Source organism: Lampris incognitus, chromosome 2 (assembly GCF_029633865.1).
Source record: "Lampris incognitus isolate fLamInc1 chromosome 2, fLamInc1.hap2, whole genome shotgun sequence".
NCBI classification, from domain to species: domain Eukaryota; kingdom Metazoa; phylum Chordata; class Actinopteri; order Lampriformes; family Lampridae; genus Lampris; species Lampris incognitus.
The window spans coordinates 97,582,199-97,597,659 of NC_079212.1; the positions used below are offsets into that span (position 1 = coordinate 97,582,199).

The 15,461-nt window shown below is 45.6% G+C and overlaps 2 protein-coding genes across 7 annotated transcripts in view; both read right to left on the reverse strand.

Annotated features, from left to right (window-relative positions):
• Positions 1 to 1,694: 1,694 nt before the first annotated feature.
• Positions 1,695 to 6,499, reverse strand: tusc2a (tumor suppressor 2, mitochondrial calcium regulator a). 4 transcript variants are annotated; one of them, XR_008809780.1, is made up of 5 exons: positions 5,083 to 5,218; positions 4,193 to 4,433; positions 3,981 to 4,101; positions 2,773 to 3,862; positions 1,695 to 2,659 (listed from the first exon to the last, which is right to left on the reverse strand). XR_008809780.1 is itself a non-coding variant. In XM_056273224.1 (5 exons), the coding sequence occupies exons 2-4, from the start codon at positions 4,339 to 4,341 to the stop codon at positions 3,797 to 3,799; spliced, it is 336 nt and encodes a 111-aa protein (XP_056129199.1). In that variant the 5' UTR covers positions 4,342 to 4,433; positions 5,083 to 5,218; the 3' UTR covers positions 1,695 to 3,115; positions 3,758 to 3,796. The 4 variants fall into 4 exon arrangements, 3 of the variants coding, with proteins under 3 accessions (XP_056129199.1, XP_056129200.1, XP_056129198.1); XM_056273224.1 differs by having other exon boundaries at positions 1,695 to 3,115; positions 3,758 to 3,862; XM_056273225.1 differs by lacking the exon at positions 5,083 to 5,218 and adding an exon at positions 6,371 to 6,499 and having other exon boundaries at positions 1,695 to 3,862.
• Positions 4,790 to 15,461, reverse strand: part of LOC130106908 (ras association domain-containing protein 1-like) — a 28,194-nt gene continuing 17,522 nt past the window's right edge. The window contains exons 1-5 of one of the 3 annotated variants that reach the window (XM_056273221.1): positions 10,217 to 10,305; positions 7,481 to 7,585; positions 7,092 to 7,383; positions 6,849 to 6,964; positions 4,790 to 6,701 (exon numbers count right to left, since the gene is read on the reverse strand). In XM_056273221.1, the coding sequence (XP_056129196.1) occupies positions 6,555 to 6,701; positions 6,849 to 6,964; positions 7,092 to 7,383; positions 7,481 to 7,489 (564 nt within the window). In that variant the 5' untranslated portion in view covers positions 7,490 to 7,585; positions 10,217 to 10,305 and the 3' untranslated portion in view covers positions 4,790 to 6,554. Of the gene's footprint in view, positions 6,702 to 6,848; positions 6,965 to 7,091; positions 7,384 to 7,480; positions 7,586 to 9,855; positions 10,351 to 15,461 lie in introns of those variants that run through there. The other 2 variants (XM_056273220.1, XM_056273219.1) reach the window with 2 other exon arrangements.

Here is a 15,461-nt window from a genome sequence, read left to right on the forward strand (position 1 = left end):
TGCTGGAGGGGTTATAGCTTGGGTATGGAAGTGAGAGGTTTTCCGGTGTCAGTGGCTGTTCCGTTGTTTAACAAACTATGCTGACTCACCTGCTCATGACATCCATTTCTCTCCCTCTCGCTCTGTGTAGTAGGAAAATTTAGGAGATAATTACCAGTGTGAATGAGAGGGCGGATAGAGAATAAAGGAATGGCCAGCTTCCCTCTGGCCTCCACTTCCCTTTGCCCTTTGACACTTGAACATTACATCAGCGGCAGTCAGGCAGTGTCGGGAAGTGAAAACAATGGCAGGGAAACTGGAGACACAACCTGCCACCTTTGCACAGAACCGCTCCAGTAGCTACGGCGCATTCATGTTATCGACCGGGACGCTGGGAATCTCACTAAGCTAAACGTTTCACCATGACACCTCCAAGGAAATGTCATCTAAACAACAGGGGGGGGGGCAAATAGACACACTTTTTACCTCATAAATGTAAGGTTCTTTACTATGCTGCACAATGACACGTAATTTTTACGAGGTCCCTAAACTCACATGGCTTTACTAGAAATTCTCTGCGCTTTTTACAACAGACGGGAATTGTGAATGAAACATCAAAGGCTTTTTGAGGAGGAAATACATCAAAGTGAACGACCTCTGGCCTCGAAACACACCCAACCACATTCCACAACATCACAGAGAGCCGGAGAATGCCTGCATACTGCGGCCCGACCAATTTCCTATGGAGCTAATGCTGTTTATACTTTAGCTGACTGTAGAGCCCTGGAGCACTGGTTACTACACTAACGTCAACATGTAATTTATAGCAGTGGTTCTTAACTGTTCCTTGGGACCCCCAGTGCTGTTGGTTTTCAAGTTTAATAGGGGAGTTAGTTTTGAGATTTGGGGGAGAAAAAAAACAAGTGAACATAATCAACTATGTTGAATGGAAAAATAGCAGCGTTGGGGTCCCAAAGAATTCCACTGTGATATTGGGCTATGCAAATAAAATTGACTTGACTTGACTCACCACTGCTTTACAAATTTTCACCACATAACATTTCTTTACAAGCATTGTGGCCTTGCCCTTTTAAAGCAATCTTATTTGTGTCGAGGATCAGTCATTTGAAGAAATGGTTTACATTTGTGATTAATACGCAAACAAACATTACTGAAGGGATAGGCCAGCTAACCTTTTCTCATGACCTCAGTACAAAGTACAGTTCACTGCTGCCACCTAGAGCAGAGGAGTTGCACCGCGGGGAGGTCATCCGGAGAAACGAGTCATGCGGATTTTCTGTTACGATTCCCCGAGTTCATTATCAAAGCCAGCAGGGGGGGGGGGGTGCTCAAGTTGTCCACCTCAACTTTAAAACTTAACGCTAAACTCAAAAAATCATCAGAAAGAACCTGGTAGTGGCTTATGATGTGATGATCCTAGGTTAACAGACTTGGAGTAGTCATGGAACTGCGGAAATTGCTGACTAAGTGACTTAATAACATTTTGATTCTGTCCAAAAGTTTTTGGTAACCTGGACTGGGGCACTTTTTATGCAAAAGATTGCAGTTAAAGCTTTTCCCTTACAAATTGGGAAAAGCTTGGGATAATAACAGTTGACGTGTCTCCTTGCCTGCCGCCCAATGACTGCTGGGATAGGCTCCAGCATCCCCACGACCCTGAGAGCAGGATAAGCAGTTTGAATAATGGATGGATATTGCCCTTTAATATCAGACAACATGACATTATTCCACATACTAGGTACAGTCCTGAACTGAGAATGTAACCGTCCAAATAACAACGGAGCCTCCTCTGGGGGTGTACAAGCATGATCCTAACATTATAATAAACCTTCTATGAACAAAGTAATAATTATTGATTTTATTTTTTAAGTAATGTTGACACAATATTTATCTCAGTAAAGCATTTATTTAAGTATTTTCAACTCATTGAAATTATTTACATCATATGTTCACTAGTGCAGGTCTGAGCTCTAATGAGACAGACAAACATGACGATACAATGATGAGCCAAAACATTATGACCACTCAGGTGAACCAAATAAACTTGATCATCTCCAAACAAGGGCACATGTCAAAGTCTGGGTAGATTAGATGGTAAGGGAACAATCAGTTCTCATAGTCCATGTGTTGGATGCAGGAGAAATGGGCAGGAGTAAAGACCTGAGCAATTTTGACAAGGGCCAAATTGTTATGGCCAGATGACTGGTTCAGAGCATCTCTGAAACGGCAAGGCTTGTGGGGTGCTCCCAGTCAGTAGTGGTACCTACTGACAGTGGTCCGAGGAGGGACAAACCGGCGACAGGGTGTTGGAACACCCAAGGCTCATCGATGCGCCTGGGCAACGAAGGCTATCCCATCTGGTCCGAACTGGCAGGTTCTACTGTGGCACAAGTCACAGAAAATTTTAAAGATGGTTACTGGAGGAATGTGTCACAACACACAATGCATCGCACCCTGCTGTGTAGCCAGACTGGTCAGAGTACCCATGTTAACCCGTCCACCACTGATAGCGCCTACAATAAGGTACACAAAAGTCGTAACTGGACCTTGGAGCAGTGGAAGGTCACCTGATCTGATGAGTCCCGTTTTCTTTTAGATCACATGGATGGCCATGTACATGTGCGCTGTTTACCCGGGGAAGTGATGGCAGCAGGATGCACTGTGGGAAGACGACAAGCCGGTGGAGAGAGTGTGATGTTCTGGGCAATGTTCTGCTGGGAAACCTTGGGTCCCAGCATTCATGTGGATGTTACTTTGACATGTGCCACCTACCTAAACATTGTTGCAGACCAGGTACACCCCTTCAAGGCAATGGTATTCCCTGATGACAGTGGCCTCTTTCAGCACGATAATGTGCCCTACCACACTGCACATTGTTCGGAAATGGTTTGAGAAACATGATGAAGTGTTCAAGGTGTTGCCCTAACCTCCAAATTCTCAGGATCTCAATCCGATTGAGCATCTGTGGAATGAACTGGACTGACAAGTTTGATCCCCCGGCGGCTCCACCTCGCAACTTACAGGACTTTTAAGGATCTGCTGCTAATATTTTGGTGCCAGATACCACAGGACACCATCAGGGGTCTTGTAGAGTCCATGCCTCGGCAGGTCGGTGCTGTTTTGGCGGCACACAGAGGACCAACAGCATATTAGGCAGGTGGTCATAATGTCTTGGCTCATCGGTGTATATTACAGAACATGAATGTATTTACACTGATTTCCACAATCCTTCATTATACTATAACTTCACCACCCTTCCATCTCCCACATGCACTCTCATACAAGTCAACATGCACACACACACACACACACACACACACACACACACACACACACACACACACACACACACACACACACACGTTAACACTCTGCTACATTTTACAAAAGGCAGAACTTTTAAAGCCTTCTCACATCAAGGATGTGTTTCCCTGTGAGAAGATTGTCATTAGATATCACTTAACTTGACATATGCTATTCTTGTCAAATATTGTAAAATGCCAAATACTGACTTAAGCGGCATCTTCTGATTAATGCCTTTTTCAGATACAGAAACATTGTTTTGTGATGCCTATGTATTTTTCTAATTCTTCTTCCAACTTTTCATTTTGACATTTCAATTTCCTCACTCTTCCTCGCCACATTAAAAACTTCAGCATTCGTCAAAATGCATGACCTTGACACAGGGAAATCGTTCTGTCCGTCTCCCCAGCAGAATGCAAGAATTCAGAGTGGAAACGTAAGATGACTGGCAGACCTGTGGCCATACATGGTTGACAAATACCGCTGCAACTCCTCACACCTCACAGAGGATGACAGGAAAGTCTACATGAATACAGGGGTGGTCCAGCTTCACAATTCCCTGAAAAAGAACAACAATTGCATTTGTTGGGTGACAACATTTTCTCAAAGCACCTTCAACTCACTGTCAAACACATCAGCAGAACATGGAGAAACTGTGCTGGAGTCCATCAGCTCACCTGAGGAATTAAATTTTTTTGGATCCTTTTCAGTTTGGACTTCTTCCTGCCATTTTTAGTGACAACCATCTCCTCATAGAATTCATGGGCAAGATCGCCATCCTCATCGTAGTACAAGGAACTACGGGCAAAACACTACAAATTAGTTTGAAATTGCATGAGTGGGGAGCGGCACCAGATCTTCACTAAGACAACAAGTATCTTCTCCTAACCTCCTTCGTGTGAAAACAAATGGTGTTGCGTTTCTGCCCCCTTTTAGTCGAGCCAAAGCCTGCTCGTTCCCCTCAGTGGCTGAATCTCCTCCTGATCCAGAACTGGAAAAAGGCCAGCCACCTTTGGCTTTTGATCCACTTCCTCCCATCTTTACAGATGAGTCATCTTCACTAATTGAATCTTTGGATTTCGGTGGTGAACTGGCCGGGTAGTGTCTAAATTCTTTGCAAAAGCCAGGACCTGGAACATATATGGAGTAGGTGCAGAAAAGGGAAAGAGGTTATCAAGCAGCCTCTCGGTGGCTGGCTAGAGCGCACGCACACACACATCTGTGATTTGGCGACACACAGGTGAGGCCACCCAAAGAAAGGCACAGCCATTTCCTATGTTAACTTCCCCCATACCCGTTAACCCTGCTCCATTCAACCGACCAACCAGACTTTATGGTAAATAAACTCGGTACGCCCACATAATTACATTTGGCAGTACACATCTGCAAATCAGGTGACGTTAATCTTGCGCATGTTTTATTAAATGGACACCGACGATCACTTTCACAAAGACGACGTTCCTCCTGCTTTCATACGAAGACGTTCACGTCACATTCACTAACGTTAGGCGATGATTAAATCGACCGGGCCGTACTCGATAAAACAAACTCGTCCTGGTTCGTCGGTGGAGGTTAACTAACGTTAGCTACCTAACGTTGCGAAAAAAAACAAAAAACCCAAAATAAATAACGACCACACTATAGATAGCAAGGTTATCTATTATCTCGCAGTCCCTCTTTATTGAGTTGCCATCACGCCAAGGTAGAACCAGATAATTATTCGTTAAGCTGATTCTCTCTAAATAGCAAAATCACCGCTAATGCTAGTTAGTTAGCTACCTAGCCGGTTAGCTTCTCATCCGAGGCTGGCCATGTTGACGCTGGGCTAGATGAGGCGCACTCGGCAGCGGGACGCGTCCAGAACCATGTCGATCTCCGCCTACGGAAATAGTGGGCTTATCTTGGAGCAGGTCGTCCGCTGAGATGTATCGTTTCCTCACACCATTACCACTTCGTGCCTTGGCTAGCCGGCTTCCAGATACATCACGTTATTACTCGAACACCTTGCAGCCACCTGGGGCGATGCTAAGAGGTCAGCTGACTAGACCGGGATGAGACGGCAGCTGGACAGTCAGGTGGCAGATGGAGCAACCAGGAGGTCTTGCCCAAATATGCAACATGTCACAGGATTACATTGAAACAGTGCTTGTTTATTACAAAATGTACAGTTTTCCAAAACGAGCAATATGGTCCATACTGTTATAAATCAAGAGACACTTAAAAAAGGAATTTCAGCACGGACTCGTCCTTTGAAGAACAGACAAGAGACAAGACAAACAGACACTAACCCTAATGGCTAGGAGTGAAGTAACAGCTTCCAGCTGGACATATTAATCAGGTTTTATGTAAGTTCCATAGTCAACCGAAGTGAACTCTACGTTCCTTTTCATCCTGACATTCATAACTGCATACAAATGTCCATTCATCAGTCATACTCACAAAGAGACACTATTTAAGTGACACCCATAAACGTGTGGGCGTATTGAAAGAAAGTGGCAGACTTCGGGCCTGGGTGAAACGAAAATCCAAATACCTTGCAGCTGGAAAAAATGCTTAACTTTCCACCATGACAGAACAGCGAAAGATTATTTTTGAGTTAGGGATTATAATTTGCACGATTAGTTGCTTTAAGATGATGGCTCGTCTTTTTCTGAAATTGCCAAAAAAAAAAGAAAAGAAAAAAAGACATGCCCAGATTCTTCCTGCAACTGCGTGGTTTGAATTTTAAGCATGTCAGCATTCTTGCAAATAACAATGCAGCTGACAGATTTAACCAATTTTTACACATTTTTTTAACACGGTGCTCGATAATGTTGCAACAAGTGTTAAATCAATAAAGGGATTGATTATCTAACCCTATCTGGCAAAAAAAAGACCGCTATCCTTTTGAAAGTTAAGACACAGCTGAGGTAAACAGGATAGTCAAATGACACCCAATGACAAAAGGCACAAGTTGATAAAAATCAATGTCCAAATCACCCAAAGTTTCACACACTATCAATTCTCAATTTCTCAGGCACATCAGACTCTCTCGGGGTGTAAGGCACTTCTCATTTCTCTCTCTCACCATCTCACACGCACGTTCGCGCTAGCTCTCTCTGTTTTGTGCCCTCTCATTCTCTCGTTCACTCTCCTCCATGGAGGGAGGTGCTGAGTTATTTACTCTGGGATCTTGGTTGCTGAGATGACCGGTTATCTTCAGAAGAGTTTCCAGTCATATGGTGCACGCTATCCCTTGGGGCAGAGTCGTCTCAGCCAGGGGTGGAGCCAGCCAAAGCCTCCTGCATCCTAGTGCGGGCTAAAGCATAGCGCTGAACTATCTGTTTGACATGCTCCTCCTCTTCACGCTGCAGGATACGCAGGAAGTTTTTCAACTCCGGCATGGAGAAAGCATGCCACTGCAGAGGGTGAGGAGAGAGATATTGTTTATTCATTTGTACAGAGTGAACAAAAGAAACATTTGTGCATCAGCCATAATGTGATTTGGATATTAGGATCTACCACAAATTCCATAAATTTAGTGCACATCATGGAAACATACTCACATTGACCTCTCCAGTTTCATTCTCTTTTAGCACAAAACTGAGGACTTTCTCATTGGGCCCAGCACACAGACGCAAGTTGAGTGGACGCTCATCATCAGGTAGCTTACGAAGGTAGACTGAGGGAGATCGAGGCAAGAAGAAACAGTTTTCAGAGCTATGAACAACTGGTGAAACAAGGAAAAAAGACAACTTTGACTAAAATACTGTTTTAACAAAAGACCATAACTTATCCGGTTGACTCACCCTGGTCATGACGCTCACTGCGCTCAAAGAGAGCAAACTTGCCGGGATTGTCTACCACAGTGAATTTCTTCAGCAACGCCACAATGACCTCATGAGCAGAAGTGCGGGAGCTTATGTGCAGGTGTTTGGAGGTGTCCTTGGGCAGGTAGAAGGAGGTGCGACGCTTCATTCCGCCAGCCCTTTTCACTCCAGTATCTTGTCCCACATTCGCTTTCTTTGGTGGGGGAACTGACACAGGGCGCACAAGCTTGAATTGAACCTTAATGAACCCAGTGTAGGACCCATCTTTGTTCTGTTGAAGAGGACAAAAACATTGCAAGGAGTGAAGATAAATCTCACATTGAAATGCTTTAGTTAAATGAGGGCAGCCCTGCATTATCAGTTCTCACCATGTTCATGAACAGATTGCTGTTGATTTGAGCATTGTACTCCTTCACCTTCTGCTGGATCTCTGAAACGGTTAACTCCTGCTTCCCCTTTTCAACTGGTTCATCCTGGTGAGGACAGTGACCGTATGTTAGTGGACACAAGAGAAAAAAAGCAACCCACCTTCAACCCCCCCCCTTTTTTTTGATACTTTAATCTTATTTTGTCAACTTGATCATCCTAACTTTGAATAAGAAGCTCTGGATAAACTGCTAAACTCAGACAATTGTAATAACACAACAACAACAACAATAATAATAATAATAGGGCCAATGACAAGAGTTCCAGCATTGTGCCACCAGGTGTCAGCCTGGTGCTTTTACCCAATTGCATATGGTACTTAAAATAGCCTTTATAGACTCATCGTTAGTTCATAGGAAACATGAATTTTCCATTTTGACGACTGAGTGGAAATGATTTACAGAATTGTGCATATGATGTAATATTGATCCCATTCTTAATAAGAAAAAATATCGTTGCAGATGGAAAGGTGACCCTCAAGTCACAGGGGCCAAATGAGATTTCATTACTGGTGTGTAATGGAGTTCAGAGGCCAGCAGGCTATCGTCAGAAAAAAGCCCTTTAGTGCATACCACTTGTGTTGCATAAAAACAATCACGTTCAAAACTAAGCTTTTAAACATTTTAGAAAACAATGTTTCCTATTCCAATGTTTTAAATGAAATTAGAGAATGTGGTTTAAATGGGTTGCACAGACCTGATGCAATTAATTTCATTATAAACAGACACACACACACACACACATGATACAAGGAGCTTTCATGGGCTCATAATATAGTTTAGAAAAAAATATTTATAGAATCTCTGTGTGACCCAATAGTAACACGTCACTAAGCTCCAATTGTTCTTACACAAAGTTAAAATGAGTTGCATCAGACACTGAACAATGATGTCAGCTCTACCCAATCCTGTTCTTCAACTCCTCCTATTTCACAATGGGAGGGAGTGCCATGTGGAACTTGCAGCTGTTTGCCATGTCTGTAGGCAGCGGCTTTGCATTGCATTCCTCAATTCTTCATTCATGTAAAAATAGCCCCCCTGCCCATCCCTGACTGCTCCTACCCCCTTTATTTCACGAGTGGGAGAGATAATGCCTTCTTCTGTTCAACAGGCATTTCCTGTGAAGTCAGCTGCCCCATCACCCATGTACTCCTAGTCATCTTTTAGTCACGCACTTTTGGCCTGTAGCATCTACAAGATGGTTACAGTTACAAACCATGAAAAAGCAACCCCAATTATGCTCTTCCTGTGTCATCCTGCCAATCGTTATTTTCTACGTGAAAGGAGTTCTAGAACTATGTGGCAGCACAAGTTACCTCTGTATCATGTGAATTATCCAGTTGGACAAACGATAACACTGGTAGATTTTCCTGATCTGTTGATTGATAGTCTAGAATCTGTCTGGATGCTGCTAACATCAGTACTTTATCTCCATTAGCATATACTGAACAAACAGTTCAAGTCATATTTCTACCAGTTACTATACAGTGCTATGATCATTATCAAAACTGGTTGAAAACCGACTGATCCCATAAAAGCACCATATGGTTCAGCAGCCTACATAAATCAATGCCAAGCTGTACAAGATCGATACTAGTAATCCTGCTGTTAACTGGTCCAGATGTCATGACATGTGGGGGGCCATGTCCTACTCCCCTAGACGGACGCGGTGTTTATATAGACACGCACGGGGCTGTGTGTTTTCTAAAGCCATCCCAAAATAAGTTGAGTTATTTAAATCACTGGTCATTCTACAGAGAAGTTCAGCAAAATGGCTCCAGCATAGAGGGGGTAGAGGGGGGGGACGAAGCACAACAGGAAATCACAGCTGTTGCTCGGGTGGGTAGCTGACTATACAGTAAAACATGTTTGTTTTTTTTTACGGAATATGATACCTTCTAGGCGGCGACCAAATTGAAAAACACTTTTCATGAGTAATTGGGCCCAGACCGACAAGTTTGAGGGGGAGAACTAAACATGAGCAAACGGCGCACGAACAGTGGGCGGGGAGAAACCCGAGCAGCCCGAGCGCGTCACCGCGGCTTCTCCCCGACCTGTCCTCCCACGCGCCTTCCTATTTCTATTACAGCAGCGCAGCGATACAATGAAACACGATTTCACTTGCCGATTGGTTTAAATTGTGTAAGTCTGGCAAGCACAACCCCACACTTCACCTTTCATTCGCGGGACGGTGTTTAACAACGCTTTAATAACAACTGACAGATGAACGAAACGTCTGTTTGTTCATTTGTTTTGTTACTTCCAAGTTACCACACAGCTCCATGTATTGTAAGCGACGTCTACACCTTTACCCCCACCTGTTTCTCTGTCCGCGGCTTGCGGATGAACGACGTCCGCGCCGTGAAGTACTGTTCAAACTCCGGGTCGGAGTCCTCCTCGCTGCAGTAGCCGCTGCTGGCCGAGCTGCCCCACGTCATCTCGAAGGACGGGGTCTTATCCGAGCTACTCGCCGCGTCTTTCATACTCGCTAAAAAGTTATGGGTTTTTTTTTATCACCAAAACAACTGGTAACGAAAGCAAAAAAGGGGGGGGAAGACCCCAAACTAATTTCTATCCCTTGACTGTGCGACAAGTTCAGCAAAGCTTTCCGCGAGTTTTGTTGTCGGTAATCGAAACTAAGGTTTAAAAGGAGGGGGGGGAGTCGCGGTAAAATCTCACTTTATCTCGGGCAGTGGACTCGGAGAAACGACCGTCTTCTGTATGCTCTGACCCAGCAGCGCTCTACTGCCGACCACGTTTCCGACCAGGGCTACAGTTTGTACCGAGGGACCGTGAGAACAGGATGCGATGGATGCCACGCCCGACACCCCCCCCCCCGCGCGTCAGCCCCACCCAGGCCGTTACAGCAGTTTGGAAAATACGCCGCCTCCGCTGCGAGCCGCGATTGGACGCCAACAGGAAATACCAAGTCCGTCGCCAAATCAGCGCCCCCCACCCCACCCCACCCCGCCATCTTTCCTGTAGGACAACGATACGCGTAACGTGTGTGTGTGGGGGGGGGGGCACAACGTTCAATAATAATTATGCCTAAAGACAGTATTACTAAATTTGAATTGTGAAAATAAATCTTAAAGTTACAGGACGGATCTCATCCTTGCATTTGGTAAATTTCACATGCAAGGTTCTCTATGTACATAGACACATACACATTGAACTCAACCTAAGCACATAGACAAATTGGCCCTTATGACGAATAAAAAAAGTGAACGCGCACTGTCATATTGTAAGGAACTACTTTCTGTAGCCCCACATTAAGTTTCGTTGACTTTATTTAATTGTTTGTTTATCATGTTTAGATACTGTAGCGAATTCGGGGGACAACGCGACCACGGGAACTGCCGCGGCCGGGAAGCGATCCCGTATCGCCCGCACCGTGTGGTGTATTGGATCGAGCACTCGGTGCTCGATTGTGTTGGACTGTCACCACTACTGAGTTCTGTAATACACTGGTCGAGCCTAGTAGTGTGTGATGTCTCCGTCAGTAAAGATCAGACTTGTGCCGCATCCTCGTCTCCGTGTACTTATATATAATAGTGATTAAGTTAGTAACCCACGAATAGTAACACTACAATAGTGTACACAAGAGAAGTCACAACATGGTGTCAGAAGACGGAGTTACGGTATAATTCGAGGGCGGTACTTCAACGATGTCAGCAGGAATATCGGTGGACAGATTCATCACAGAGCTGCGCCAGAAGAGCAAAGACTGTGAGTTTGGCAGACATGAAGATGACATGATAAGGGATAAATTAGTGTTCAGCATAAATGATGCCCGTTTGAAAGAAAGACTGTTACGTGATAATGAGCTTACTTTGCGTAGGGCCGTAGAGATATGTAGATCAGCCGAGCTCGCTAAGTCACAAATACAAGCGATGCAGACGTCACATGTTGTCCAAGACGCCTCACTGGATGCACTGAAGAAAGCAACAGGGCAAACGCGCACGGGCAGCTGGAACAAGAACAAAACGAGCAGCAAGAGGCATGTAGCAACAACTCTCTGCCACAAGTGTGGAAATAAACATGAGCCCCGTCAATGCCCAGCTTATGGTGCAGTGTGCCACAAATGTGGTAAGAACAATCATTTTTCCAAGGTGTGTTAATCAAGCACTGAAAAAAGCGGCAATTACAAGACAAAGACAGTGCATAATCTAGAAAGAGAAATTGATTCCTTATATATAGGCATGATTGGAAAATACAAAAAAAGCAGCCCACCAAGCTAAAGGCACTGTATGGCGTGAAACAGCCATGGTCAGAGGTGTAGCAATTAACTTCAAGTTGGACACAGGCGCCGATGCAAATGTGCTTCCTATGCGCGTATTCCGGCAGCTACCAGGTCCCGTTCAGTTACGGCCCACAAAGACTGTGCTGATTGCTTTTGGTGGTGCACGACTACCCTCAGATGGTGTTGCATCTCTAGATTGCCGCACGTCTAAGCATACGGCTATATTGGACTTCCATGTGTCTAGCCGAGCTGACAAGCCAATCCTGGGTGGAGATGCGTGTGAAGAGCTGCAGCTGGTGAGAAGAGTCGAGGCGCTTGCAGTGGAGTCCCCACAACCAGCAAAACCTCCAGCCACCAAAGAGGAGCTGCTGCAGAGGTATGCGGAGGTCTTCACAGGATTAGGCGAATTTCCTGGAGTTAATCACATACACATTGACCCCAGCGTCACGCCTGTGATTCACGCGTGCAGGAACGTACCACTCTCCATCATGGACTCACTAAGAGAGACACTCACAGACTTGCAGAAAAGGAAAGTCATAACTCCTGTCAATGAACCTACAGAATGGGTGAACAGTCTTGTTGCCACAAAGAAAAAAAATGGTGCGCTAAGGGTATGTTTGGATCCTTGCAACCTGAATGAGGCAGTCAAGCGTCAACACTACTCCATTCCTACACCGGAAGACGTGCGCAGCAGGCTAACAGGAAAATCCATCTTCTCCACCCTAGATGAAAAGGATGGATACTGGCAGATCAAGCTAGATGAGCTGTCGTCTAAGCTATGCACCTTCAACATGCCGTGGGGCCAGTTCCGCTTCCTCAGACTCCCATTCGGGATTAAATCGGCCAGCGAAGTGTTTCAACAAAAGAACTGTGAGACCTTCGGCGATATCACAGGTGTGTACATTATAGCAGACGACATGATCATCGCAGCGTCATCAGAGCGGGAACACGATGAAATCCTGCAGAAAGTAATGGAGAGAGCCAAGACCGCACATGTAAAATTTAACAGGGACAAGATCCAGTTTAAAGTTGATACTGTAAAGTACATGGGACACGTCATCACGGCAGCAGGACAGAGAGCTGACGACACAAAGATCAAAGCGATTGTCGACATGCCAACCCCGGAAGACAAACAAAGTCTCCAACGTCTGCTGGGAATGACAAAATTCCTAGCGCAATACATACCAAACGAAGCCTCACTCACGGCACCCCTCAGACAGCTGCTCAAGAAGGATGTAGCGTGGCAGTGGTGCCCGCACCACAGCTCAGCGCTAAAGGCACTAAAGACCATCCTCACACAAGCCCCTGTGCTGAGATACTACGATCACAAGCAGCCTCTCACTCTACAAGCAGACTCCTCAAAGGATGGACTGGGAGCCTGTCTGATGCAGGACGACCGCCCAGTGTGCTATGCCTCACGAGCGCTCACCGACACAGAAAAGAGGTACGCACAGATAGAGAAAGAGTTGCTCGCTATAGTGTTTGCTGCTAAGAGATTCCACCAGTATGTCTACGGCAGACCAGTAACTGTCCAGTCCGATCATAAGCCTCTGGAGGTCATCATGCGCAAGCCGCTGAGCAAAGCACCTGCGCGGCTGCAAGGTATGCTTTTACAACTGCAGAGGTATGATCTGAGTGTAACATACACACCAGGCAAGCACATGTACATTGCCGACACACTCTCACGCGCTACAGCTAGCAGAGAAGGTGACCATATTGATGAAAACCCTTGTGATGAGAGAGTTGTGTATGCCTTGGATGCCACAGATGCCTTGAGCGAGGAAACATTCAGCCAATTAAAGAAAGCAACGGCAGCAGATAGCGTGCTGCAAGCTGTGTGTGAGAAACACAAGAAAGGCTGGCCCATGAAAAAGAAAAGTTTGGACAGAAAACTACACGCCTACTGGGCAGTAAAGGACATTATAAGCATGGAAGATGACATTGTCTTGGTCGGAGACAAAATCATCATACCCCAGAGCTTCAGGAGCACGATTTTGGAGAAGCTGCATCTTGCACACCAAGGAGTGCAGCGCACAAAAGCCAGAGCAAGAAAGTCTCTCTACTGGCCTGGCATGGCACGAGATATCGAGGCAATGGTGGAAAAGTGCGTGCAATGCCAGCAGCTACAGCCCAAACAGCAGGCTGAGCCACTTATGCCGCATCAGGTCCCAGAACTGCCATGGATGAAAGTCGGAGCTGACATCTTCGAGCTACACGGTCAGTCATACCTGTTGTTAGTTGATTACCTAACCAAATATCCTGAAGTGCTCAACATATCTGACAAAACAGCATACACAGTAATCCAGAAGATGAAGTCTGTGTTTGCCAGACACGGGATTCCTAGGGAGATAGTGAGTGACCATGTCCCATTTGCCAGCTATGAGATGAAGTCAATTGCAGCTTCATGGGAGTTCAAGCTCACACACTCCAGCCCAGGTTTTCCCTCTTCAAATGGCATGGCTGAGAGAGCCATAAAGACAGTGAAACATGCTCTGAAGAAGGCAATGCAGACCGGCACTGACCCACATCTGGTGCTGCTGTCACTGAGGAACACACCGGTGACAGGACTGGACGTATCACCTGCACAAATGTTGATGGGGAGAGTTCTACGAAGCACACTTCCGTACTCCAGTGCTGTGCTGACACAATCAGTCCCACAGCACATTCACAGCAAGATCCGGAAACTGCAGTTCTGCCAAAAACAACGTTACGACCAGTGTGCAAAGCCCCTGCCAGTGTTGACCCCAGGAGACACCGTACACATGCAAACACGGCGCGGCTGGGAGCCTGCCGTTGTCATCCGACAGCGAGATGAACCACGGTCCTACACTGTGCAGACACCGGCTGGGAAGATGCAAAGAAGGAACAGGCGACATCTGAGGAAGATACATCCGAGCCTATTCAGAGACACGGACAGTGAGGAACATTTTGACCCAGAGGTACAACCCTCACCCTCGCAAGCGCCTGTGCCAGTTGACTCACCACCACATGACCTGCCACCACACGACCCTCCTCCGGTGACTACAGGCAGTACACCCACATGCTACACAAAGTGCGGCAGAGCAGTTAGGCGCCCTGCCAGATACAATGACTAACCTCAGGGTTCTTTTGTGTGATCATTCAAGTGTTTATTAAGAAAAAAAAAAGAAAAAAAGAAGGTGAAACAAAGAGTACAAGGTGTGTTTAACCTGAAATGTTGCAAGATTGCTGAATGTTCAAAATTTTTACATGCTAACCACCAGAATGTGAAAAGGAAATGGTTTATGTTGTTTAATGAGAGTCATCTGTCATTTAAAAAAAATGCTGTATTAATCATTGAAGTATGCAAGTAGAAAAGACTTGTTCAGTGTTAATGCCATAGTGTTAATGGTTCGGTAAAGGGTCTACTGTTGAAGCAACTGATGAGTAGGCCACATCTCAGTTGGAAAAGAGGGATGTGGTGTATTGGATCGAGCACTCGGTGCTCGATTGTGTTGGACTGTCACCACTACTGAGTTCTGTAATACACTGGTCGAGCCTAGTAGTGTGTGATGTCTCCGTCAGTAAAGATCAGACTTGTGCCGCATCCTCGTCTCCGTGTACTTATATATAATAGTGATTAAGTTAGTAACCCACGAATAGTAACACTACAATAGTGTACATAAGAGAAGTCACAACACACCGCAGGAGGCATCGCTATCC

What these genes read in the sequence shown, in the direction of transcription:
- tusc2a (XM_056273225.1), bottom strand. Translation starts at nt 4,341, where the DNA reads ATGGGAGGAAGTGGATCAAAAGCCAAAGGTGGCTGGCCTTTTTCCAGT. An exon ending in TTTGTTTTCACACGAAGGAG is followed by an intron (nt 4,102 to 4,192) that starts GTTAGGAGAAGA and finishes TTTTGCCCGTAG; the next exon opens with TTCCTTGTACTACGATGAGG. An exon ending in AAAAAAATTTAATTCCTCAG is followed by an intron (nt 3,863 to 3,980) that starts GTGAGCTGATGG and finishes GTTCTTTTTCAG; the next exon opens with GGAATTGTGAAGCTGGACCA.